Raw genomic sequence first — 11769 nt, 5'->3', positions numbered from 1 at the left:
TTGTAGCACGTCCAGAAGTCCAGAAGGTATAAAGTTTTAATACTTTATTTATTCAGAAGATTCCATACTATTCTTACTTATGAAGAAGAACTACGAAGACATAGACTCGACGAACAAGCCTCATTTCAAATGTTTATTTGATAAAGAAAATTTAATTCAGCTAGATACAGATGAACCAGACAGTACATTTGTGTGTCAGCTACTCAGATTAAGTGTTCTGCATCAACTACAAGTGGCCGTTCGATCAAGACAGGAATCTACAAAGTTTAATCAAGCCTGCAGCCACTGCTAATGGAGCAATATAATTTATAAGTATTTATTTAATTATCTCACTAATCAAAATAATTAAATTGGTTGTATAATTTATTTATTAAATTGATTCACCTTCGAATTAATTTAATTTATGAATTTATATAATTAATATAATTAAGTGAGTAATTATCTAATATTTATACATTTATTAAAACTGATTTAATGCTTCATTTAGCTCGGTATGACATTATTTAATAATGTCATACCGTGCCCTTGTGTACGACATTTCCTGGAATGACTTGAAAAAGCCATTCTGATGATGTTTTGAGGGTTATTTCATTCGGTATGACATTTCCTTAAAAAGTCATACCGTTTGTATGCATCAGGCTTTGTCTGGTATGACTTGGGAATGTCATACCGTGTCTATTGTTTAGGCATTCCCTTGTGTGTGTATGACTTGTGTTTATATGACTTTAAAATGTCATATAAAGTGCAACCGAATGACTTTATTTAACAAAGTCATACCGATTGAAGTGTAATGGCCAAGTAAGAAAGTCATACCGTGCCTATGCAGTATGACATTCCTTATTTATGTCATTCCTTTCTTGTTTTAGGGCATGGCTTTGTGTAACAATGTCATATCTTCCTTTGTAATGTCATTCCTAAGCTTAAATGTCATTCCTTTCAATGTCATACCTAGATCTAAGTGGTTTGCCTATAAATATGGCTTCACTTCTTCATTTCCAAGTGTTCATTGCATTGTAAAAGCTTTCAAGTTGTTTGTAACTTGCAATTGTTATATCCACAGTTTTCTGTGCTTTGATCACTCGATTGTTTTAATCACTAAGTTAGAATACATCCTGTCGAATTTATTCTACGAACTTTAGTGGACATTAAAACGAACCTTATTAATTATATAACGACTTAAAACATTGTTATATTAATTAATTAAAATCTGATTAACAAGTTTAATTCAAATCAGATTATTCCGCCGCGATTTTTAGTGACGATTGTATTCAACCCCCCCTTCTACAATCGTTTCAGGACCTAACAATTATATTATAGTATTCAATTATCAATCATTACTAAATAATGTATTTTATCACAATTGAAAATTTTAATCACACAAGTCTAATTATCCAAGTTCGAGCCCTTAAATTATATCTAGATTTATATCTAAATTAAATTAATAATTAATATTAAACTCTAATATATCTAAACAAAATAAGTAATAAGTTATTATAAATATAACTTAATAATCATTCAAATTCAAATTATTAATGATCAATAAGAAATAATACAAGTCTAATGATATGTATAATTGGTGGGGTTTGGACTAGCTAGATGTTAAGGCCCGATTCAAGAAAGCACGAATAGCTATGTAGTTACCATAAATTCAGCGTTGGCCCACTAAAGGCCCGAATCTCACATATGGACAACTAAAAGAAACTTAGTTGGGTTTGGGCCCAACTAAGGGCCCAGCTACGAACTTGAATCCTTCAAAGCGACTAACTCTCACGGATAAATGTCCGGGAGTCCATGATAAACACTAATACTCGAAGATAAGAGTTCTGTCTTATCTCTGGCACCGAAGTATATTCGATAAGAAGTCTGATACATGGAATCGTACTTCCATTCAGCTTCTGACTCTGAAGCATCTATATAAAGGGCTCTACCCTCCAACCTAGAACTACGTTTTGGACTTGATTCTTCTCCGAGCAGAAGATACGTAGGCATCTCGCACCGAGACCAGTCCAAAGCACGAATCGCTCACACCCCTCGTTTTCTAATCCATAACATTTGGCGTCGTCTGTGGGAAGCAGACGACAACCATGACAAACTCAAGAATACGTTCTGAAGTACATGTTCCAACCACCGGAATTCCGATCGGAACGGTCCGCATCACCGCCTCCATCCCACTCGGAACTACCACTGCTCAAACCACCGTACCTATGATCTTTGGCACGCTGCCCCCATTGACTGGGGTGATCGCAACCGTTACCGATGCCAGCACCCACTATTCTACTGTTACAACTACTACTTGCGGAGGTAATGAAGATGGCCATATAACTGATTATGACTCCCCCGACTCGGAGCAAGAACATGAAGCCCCTCTTCGAAGGAGAAGAGATACAGACCACACTCGAAGCCGCTGACGTCGCTCCACGCAACACGATAATGAGCCTCGGGGGCCGATAACATATGAGGAAAGAATTTGGGCTTATGAGGAAGAAATTGAACGATTGAAGAGAGATCAGGCAAGAATGCAACCTCCAGAACCTAGGGATGAAAACCCTCGTCGATCAAGAATGAATCAGATTCACTTATTGCCTGCAGGCGATCCCGATAATCCCGTTCCACCGTTTACTGAAGAAATCATGGCTGCAAGAATCTCCACGAAATTCAAGCTTCCAACCATCAAAGCCTATGACGGCACGGGTGACCCCGCTAACCACGTCCGGACCTTTATGAATGCACTGTTGCTCCAGCCAGTCACAAAGGCAATCAAGTGCCGTGCTTTTCCTCAGACCCTAAGCGGGATGGCGCAAAACTGGTACAGTCGCTTACCCCCAAATTCTATTTATTGTTTTGCTGACTTGAGTAGGGCATTTATAGCAGAATTTGTGGGAAGCAAAACCCATGCCAAGAGTTCTGCTTCGTTAATGAATTTGCACCAAGGTAAGAATGAATCTCTCCGTGAATACATGAATCATTTTACTAAGGAAGCCTTGAAGGTCCCAGACTTAGACTAGAAGGTGGCCATGATTGCGCTCCAACAAGGAACCAAGGATGACAATTTTCGCCGCTCTTTAGCCAAGAGGTCCCCGGACAATATGAATGACTTACAAGTGAGAGCTGGGAAGTATATTAAGGCCGAGGAAAGTTTGAGAAAGTCCCAGAACAATCAAGGACCGAACACCAATTTCAAAAAACGTGGGAGTGACACGGTTGATAATGCTGAGAATAAATACCCCAAGAGAGACGAAGGTGAAAAGTCCACTGCTAAAAAGAAATTGGGGCCGAGATTCACTGAATATGCTAGGCTTAATGCCCCAAGAAGTCAAATTTTAATGGAAATTGAGAAGGATGAAAGTGTCAGATGGCCGAAGCCTATAAGAACCGACCCGGAAAAATGAAACAAAGATCTGTATTGTCGATTCCACAAAGATACAAGACATAAGACCGATGACTGCCGGCAGTTGAAGGACGAGATTGAGTTTTAGATTCGAAGAGGCAAGTTGTCCAAATTTACCAGAGATGGAGACAAGAATCATAGGGATAATGACAATCGTGGAAGAGACAACGATGACAAAGGAACTCAGCCTCGAGGGCCAGTAATTAATGTGATCTCTGGAGGACCTACAGCCGCTGGTACTTCCATTAATTAAAGAAAAACTTATGCAACAGATGTAATGAGTATAGTTGGGGAACCCCCGAAGCGGGCAAAGATTGATTATGCTTTGGCATTTGATAATATAGATCTTGACAGGGTTAAATTCCCACATGATGATTTCTTGGTAATTACACCCGTGATCGGAAACTCGTCTGTGAAAAGGGTACTTGTTGATAGTGGAGCTTCGGGGGACCTCTTGTTTTATGATGCTTATGAGAAGATGGGATATTCTGATTCACAGCTGACACCCTCGGACATGCCTATATACGGTTTCAATAATGCTGAGACACGAACTGAAGGTATGATTCAGCTACCAGTAACTATGGGTGTCGAGCCTAGACAGGCCACATGTATGTTAAACTTCTTGGTAGTTAAAGCCTCGTCGACCTACAATGCTATTCTCGGAAGAACAGGGATACACACTTTCAAAGCCATCCCATCTACCTACCACCTAAAGATTAAATTCCCGACTAGGAACGGAGTGGGAGAGGAAATTGGAGATCTGAAAATGGCTCGAAGTTGTTATGTTGGAGCACTGAAATCAGGAGGAGTCGGGGGGCAAGTATTTCCCATAGGGGACCTTGTGTTCGCACAAAATCACGCAAGCGTACGTGGTCACAAGTAATATAGAATAAAATTAAGTTCGTTCCCACAGAGACTGGTGTATTTAAGAATATGCACTTATGCAACAATGTATGATTATTATTCAATGCTCGGACAAATAACAATTTGGAGGGTTTTATCTAAATTAACTAATTAAAACCGAATTATAACTAAGAGAATTAAAATCGAATTACTTATGAGAAAGACATGGGAGTCTAACTTCATTATATACTTCATTCAGAGTTATGCCTTACCGATATGTAATGGTTGACAACTAATCAGATAACACGAGACTGATACACGCTAACTGTCGTTATACGAGCACCATACTGTTTCACATCCACAATTAAGATAGAAGGAGAACAGACACCAATTATGCTTAGACCCTATATGTCTATAGAATTTGAAAACATAACGGTTGAAGAGCAAGTTATCTATCAAGATTACATAAGGCGATGCAAGATGGGTAAAATCACATCACAAGTCATGTTATCGAACACGAAACCTATGCTCGCATGGCAAGTTCTAAATCAATATATCCACTGTCGCTTCAATAAAGATTAACAAACAATCTTAGATGTTAGCTACGCATCCAAGACGAATAAGCACAACTAATACGAGGAAATCAAACCATCACACGATAATTTAAGGCAAATTAACTACTGAAATCCATATATAAATCCGCTAGAATCCCACGATAATGATTAGTTCATAATCGAACTTCTCATCATCATGGGAATAAGAGTAAACATGGTACGGAATATGAAAAACAAACTAAAAGTGGTAGAATAAGAGTTAAGAAACAAATCCCAAACGAGCATCCAAAGTTACGCCTACTTCGAAGAATTACAAAGATGAAAAGCGAAAACAATGAGTCTAGATCTTCTCCGTAGCCGTCACGTGCTCCTTAGAATGTTTCTAGGTTATATTTTAAGTCCCCCAAGCCTTCCTTTATGTTTCCCAGCGAACGGGCCTTCAAACGGATCAAAAACTGGCAAAACGGGCCAAAAATCCCGCTCAGGTCGTGGGGCGGTCGCGCCAGAGTTGGGGCAGGCGCGCCAAAGTTGGGGCGGGCGCGCCAACGGGGCGGCCGCGCCAAAGTTGGGGCGGGCGCGCCAAATCAGCAGCCCTGAAATCCAAACTTTACGCGTCCGTATCTTTCTCCTCGGGCATCCGATTGCTTCACCGTTTTTTTTCAATGAAAGCTATGATTCTCCTCTTCGATCTCCTTCCAAGAATCCTACACAACACAACACTAAAACATATCAAAAACATCAAAAGCTTGAGGCCATTCCATCAATTTAAGTCAAAACGAAGGCTTCCAAGTGGATATAAAATCCACTTATCACACCCCCAAACTTAAACCGATGCTTGTCCTCAAGCATAGACACACGCACAATCACTAATAATGCAATGCATGAATGGAACTAAATGCCTACAACTAATCGAATCATGAAGTGTGATCCTTGTTAACATAGAATCCTCAGAATATACAACATTCTCAGTATTCATCTCTCTCACACATTAGCCATGTTCTCTTCTACTACAAGTGTGAAGTGCCTCGTGTGTGCTAGCATGCTCTCTAGTGAAACAAAACAAAGACTACCAACTTCAACAAAGTCCTCACTATGAACCGTTTATAAGAATAAGGTTTAAACCTTCTTTACTAAAGAGTCAACTATGGTTAGAGTCACTAAAAAATCCTATGCCTCTCCTATTTTTTTCTTTTTTTTTTTCCTTTTGTTTTTTTCTTTGCTAAGTCTAAGGTTGGGACGCTTCGCAGTGCAAGTGAGTCACGACCTCCATTCGACTTCGCTTATTCTTTTTTTTTTAAATCAAGTATTTCTCCAGTAACCAAGGGTTGTGAAAAGTCACCAAGAATTTGCTTATTCTAATACATTTGCACTTAATACTAGCACAAGTACATGGGTCGTCCCTTTCACATGACATTGCATATTACCCAATGATCTCAAAGGAGTACCTGATTCTCTTTATTCTTTTTTTTCTTTTTTTTTCTTTCTTTTTTTTAGAGAGGCATATTCATCCCTTAACTCCCCCAAAATTAAGATTTACAAACTCTAAGTTCAAAAAGGGAATAATCCAAATTCTACACCCGACTCAACGCAAGGACTCAAGAAATAAGTTAGTCTAAGTCTTATCTCTAGAGCATAAGTGTAATACAATTTCCACACAAGCAATTTCCAAGAACAAGGCATCACATGCGATCAAGACTACTAGCCAAGAAATTATGCATATAAACTCATCATAGGATATCAACTTGGAACACAACTTCAAGATTCATGCAAATGCAACTATATGAAACTACCAACACATACTAACAACTAATATGCACATAAAAAAAAACTAACTAATATGCACACAATATGCGATAATATGCTAGCTATATGCACATGCAACCTATATGAACACACACTACTACTAGTCCTTAGATTACCACCCCCAAACTTAAAATCTTCAATGTCCTCATTGAAGGTGATAAAAAGGAAAGAATGTACCTAGAAGTCGGGAGGATCACCCTCCTCGGGTGGAGGACCAGGAGGTCGATACACCATGCCATCTCCAAACACTGGCAAATCAACCTCAACGCCAATGGCTCGAAAAGCACTCCCAAGAGATTGAGTCAAATGCTCTACAAAACGGCGATGAATGTCATGCATGACAGCTATATGTTGAGTCGACCTCTTAAAAAACACGTCACTCAAGTAAGCCGGTGGTAGTTTGAGTTCGATTTCAGGAGCTTCTTCAATAGATGGTTTAAGATGCTCTTGAGAATTTTTAAGCTCTGCTAATCCTTCATCTTCGAAATCAGCATCCCCTGTTATGACTCTCTCTAAGGTACTTGGCCTTAGCTGTTGGTCAATCTCAGAATTTGCTACAACTTCTAGTGGCTCCACCTTAAAGCATTCTTCTTCGTCGGTTGGAAATTTCATTGCATTGAACACCTTAAAAGTGACACTCTGATCTTGAACTCTCATTGTAAGCTCTCCTTTTTGCACATCGATCAAAGTTTGGCCTATAGCTAAGAATGGCCTTCCCAAGATAATGGGAATCTTCTTATCCTCCTCAAAGTCTAGAATGACAAAATCAGCATGGAAGATGAGCTTATCCACCTTTACCAAGACATCTTCCATTATACCTCGTGGGTAAGTGATGGACCGATCAGCCAGTTGTAAGGACATGTTTGTATGTCTCGGCTCTGACAGACCAAGTTTCTTGAAGACAGATAATGGCATCAGATTGATACTAGCTCCCAAGTCACACAAGCACTTGTCGAAAGATAATTTTCCAATAGTACAAGGTATTGTGAAACTTCCAGGATCTTTGAGTTTCGGAGGCAATTTCTGTTGTAGCGCCGCACTACACTCTTCCGTTAGAGCAACGGTTTCCAATTCCTCAAGTTTGAGTTTCCGAGAAAGAATACCTTTCATGAACTTAGCATAGCTCGGCATCTGTTCTAGAGCGTCCGCAAAAGGTATATTGATTTGTAACTTCTTGAAAACCTCTAGAAATTTTGCAAACTGTTTGTTGAGCTTATGCTTCTGAAGTCTCTTCGGAAAAGGGGGAGGTGGATATACTTGCTTGACCCCAACATCAGACTTCGGACTAGACTTCTCAACTGATTCCTTGCTTGCCTCCTCGTTGATTTCTTTCTTTTCAGTGTCAACAACAGTTTTTCCACCATCAGACTTAGATGAGAGTACGGGTTTTTCATCCTGTTGTTCGCTCTCATCCGTATCATGCTCTGTTGCTGAGTCTTTATCCTTCGTAACCTTTCCGGACCTTAAAGAGACTGCCTGTACCTGTTCTTTCACCTCTTTCTATCCCGGATTGGCCTCGGTATCACTAGGAAGATTTTCTTATGGTCTGTTGATCAACGCGTTAGCAATTTGCCCAATCTGACTTTCCAAAGTCTTGATTGACACCGCTTGGCTTTTAATCATTAATTTCATCTCTTCCCATTCAGATCGTTCGTTGGTAGACTGTCCAGCCACCCCATGATTTTGTTGCTGGAATCCGGGTGGATGGAATTGCTGCTTCGGTGCAAACTGTTGTTAAAAACCAAAAGGGTTGAAAGGTCTTGCTCCTTGCTGCTGAAACTGTTGCTGCTGTTGTGGCACGAAGTTCTGATTGTTGCTCCAGCTGAAATTCGGATGATTCCGATTATTCGGGTGATACGTATCCGGAGCTGGCTGTTTAGCTCTCTGAAAATTGCTCACAAACTGAGCTGACTCGCTAGATATGGCACACTGATCAGTGGTATGCGTACCCGCACAAAGCTCACAAACTGCAGGTGGCTGCTGAATTCCCAAACTTACCAAAGAATCCACCTTCATCGTGAGAGCTTTAAGCTGAGCAGATATGGCTATAGTAGCATCAACATCCAGAATACCTGCTGCTTTGCCCTGCTGAAGATGCTGAGTAGGATTTTGATATTCATTCGCAGCCATCATCTCGATCAACTCATAGGCCTCATCATAGCTCTTAGCCCATAGAGCTCCACCTGATGCTGCATCGAGCATCAGCCTCGATTGAGGTCCCAAACCGTTATAGAAACAATTCATCACCATCCAATCGGGCATCCCATGATGTGGGCACTTTCGAAGTATCTCCTTGTAGCGTTCCCAAGCTTCACAAAGAGTTTCACCAGACTGCTGAGAGAATTGAGTGATAGCATTCCTGATTGCAGCTGTTTTGGCCATAGGGAAGAACTTAGTAAGAAATTTCTGAGCCAAATCCTCCCATGTTGTAATAGATCCTGCAGGAAGAGAATGCAACCATCCTTTAGTTTTGTCCCTCAAAGAGAATGGGAACAACCTCAACTTGATGGCATCTTCCGTAACACCATTGAACTTGAAAGTGTCGCAGATCTCAATGAAGTCCCGGATATGCATATTAGGATCCTCTGTTGGAGAACCCCCAAACTGCACTGAGTTCTGAATCATCTGAATGGTGCTCGGTTTGATTTCGAACGTGTTGGCCTGAATTGCTGGCCTGACAATGCTCGACTGAATGTCATTAATTTTCGGCTCAGAGTAAGCCTTAAGAGCCTTAGCAACACCTGCTTCTTCTTCACTCATAGTATTACTCACTATCGTTTCTGCTTTTGCCAATGCTTCTTTATGAGCCTGAGAACGTGTTCACATACACGTAACTCAGGTACCTGAAACACACACAAACGAAATAAAAGTGAGAACAAAATCCAAGTCAGTGAACTTTAACGACCACTGATGATAAGCACATAAACTAAAATAAAACACCGAGTCCCCGGCAGCGGCGCCAAAAACTTGTTCGCACAAAATCACGCAAGCGTACGTGGTCACAAGTAATATAGAATAAAACTAAGTTCGTTCCCACAGAGACTGGTGTATTTAAGAATATGCACTTATGCAACAATGTATGATTATTATTCAATGCTCGGACAAATAACAATTTGGAGGGTTTTATCTAAATTAACTAATTAAAACCGAATTATAACTAAGAAAATTAAAATCGAATTACTTATGAGAATAAGACATGGGATTCTAACTTCATTATATACTTCATTCAGAGTTATGCCTTACCGATATGTAATGGTTGACAACTAATCAGATAACACGAGACTGATACACGCTAACTGTCGTTATACGAGCACCATACTGTTTCACATCCACAATTAAGATAGAAGGAGAACAGACACCAATTATGCTTAGACCCTATATGTCTATAGAATTTGAAAACATAACGGTTGAAGAGCAAGTTATCTATCAAGATTACATAAGGCAATGCAAGATGGGTAAAATCACATCACAAGTCATGTTATCGAACACGAAACCTATGCTCGCATGGCAAGTTCTAAATCAATATATCCACTGTCGCTTCAATAAAGATTAACAAATAATCTTAGATGTTAGCTACGCATCCAAGACGAATAAGCACAACCAATACGAGGAAATCAAACCATCACACGATAATTTAAGGCAAATTAACTACTGAAATCCATATATAAATCCGCAAGAATCCCACGATAATGATTAGTTCATAATCGAACTTCTCATCATCATGGGAATAAGAGTAAACATGGTACGGAATATGAAAAACAAACTAAAAGTGGTAGAATAAGAGTTAAGAAACAAATCCCAAACGAGCATCCAAAGTTACGCCTACTTCGAAGAATTACATAGATCAAAAGCGAAAACAATGAGTCTAGATCTTCTCCGTAGCCGTCACGTGCTCCTTAGAATGTTTCTAGGTTATATTTTAAGTCCCCCAAGCCTTTCTTTATGTTTCCCAGCGAACGGGCCTTCAAACGGATCAAAAACGGGCAAAACGGGCCAAAAATCCCGCTCAGGTCGTGGGGCGGCCGCGCCAGAGTTGGGGCGGGCGCGCCAACGGGGCGGCCGCGCCAAAGTTGGGGCAGGCGCGCCAAATCAGAAGCCCTGAAATCCAAACTTTACGCGTCCGTATCTTTCTCCTCGGGCATCCGATTGCTTCACCTTTTTTTTTCAATGAAAGCTATGATTCTCCTCTTCGATCTCCTTCCAATAATCCTACACAACACAACACTAAAACATATCAAAAACATCAAAAGCTTGAGGCCATTCCATCAATTTAAGTCAAAACGAAGGCTTCCAAGTGGATATAAAATCCACTTATCTCCTTGATGTCCGTGAAGAAGAGGACAGAACAGGCAAACCTGCCGAGGATCTGGTTCCCATCCCGTTGTACGCCGAGGAACCTGACAAAGTCACTTATGTTGGAGAATTACTCCAGGAGGATTTGAAAAAAGAACTAGTGAAGTTTTTGAGAGAAAATCGTGATGTCTTTCCTTGGTTAAAAAAGAACTAGTGAAGTTTCCGGAATGGTTAGCCAACCCTGTCATGGTCAAAAAAGCTAATGGGAAGTGGAGGATGCGTGTAGACTTCACTGACCTGAATGATGCTTGCCCAAAGGATTGTTTCCCCCTTCCAAGAATAGATACGCTCATAGATGCTACCGCTGGTCATGAGATGCTAAGCTTTATGGATGGCTTTAGTGGATATAATCAAATCCGGATGGACAAGGACGACGTACCCAAGGTATCATTCATTACTGACTTTGGTGTATTCTGTTATTTGGTTATGGCTTTCGGACTTAAGAATGCAGGAGCCACATACCAACGATTGGCAAACAAGATGTTTAAACATCTGATAGGTAAGACTATGGAAGTATATGTGGATGATATGTTGGTGAAAAGCTTGAATAAAGCGGATCACCTTGAACACTTGAGAAAGGCTTTTGAAGTTGTGAGGACACATAAGATGATGTTGAACCAAACCAAGTGTGCCTTTGGAGTTGGATCTGGTAAAATTTTGAGTTTAATGGTTTCCAAGCGTGGTATTGAAGCCAACCCTGATAAGATAAGAGCTATCCTTGACATGGAACCACCCAAGAGAATAAGGGATGTGCAAAAACTAACTGGAAGAATTGCGGCTTTGGGAAGGTTTGTATCTAAGTCTGGAGACAAATGCTTACCAATCTTC

The 11769-nt window shown here is 40.3% G+C and overlaps 1 protein-coding gene and 1 non-coding gene across 2 annotated transcripts; one reads left to right on the top strand and one right to left on the bottom strand.

The window, feature by feature from the left end:
• Positions 1–6765: 6765 nt before the first annotated feature.
• Positions 6766–9348, bottom strand: LOC135152778 (uncharacterized). The gene is made up of 2 exons (XM_064093875.1): positions 8353–9348; positions 6766–8088 (listed from the first exon to the last, which is right to left on the bottom strand). Exons 1-2 carry the CDS (start codon positions 9346–9348, stop codon positions 6766–6768), a joined length of 2319 nt encoding a protein of 772 aa, XP_063949945.1.
• LOC135146930 (small nucleolar RNA R71) lies at positions 8849–8955 on the top strand. The gene has a single exon (XR_010284023.1). It is a non-coding gene; the product is annotated as a small nucleolar RNA R71 (small nucleolar RNA).
• Positions 9349–11769: the final 2421 nt, after the last annotated feature.

The sequence above is a fragment of the Daucus carota genome, chromosome 5 (assembly GCF_001625215.2).
Source record: "Daucus carota subsp. sativus chromosome 5, DH1 v3.0, whole genome shotgun sequence".
Taxonomy (NCBI): Eukaryota; Viridiplantae; Streptophyta; class Magnoliopsida; order Apiales; family Apiaceae; genus Daucus; species Daucus carota.
The sequence above is the reverse complement of the archived record's forward strand: the minus strand, read 5'-3'. Positions and strand labels throughout refer to the sequence as shown.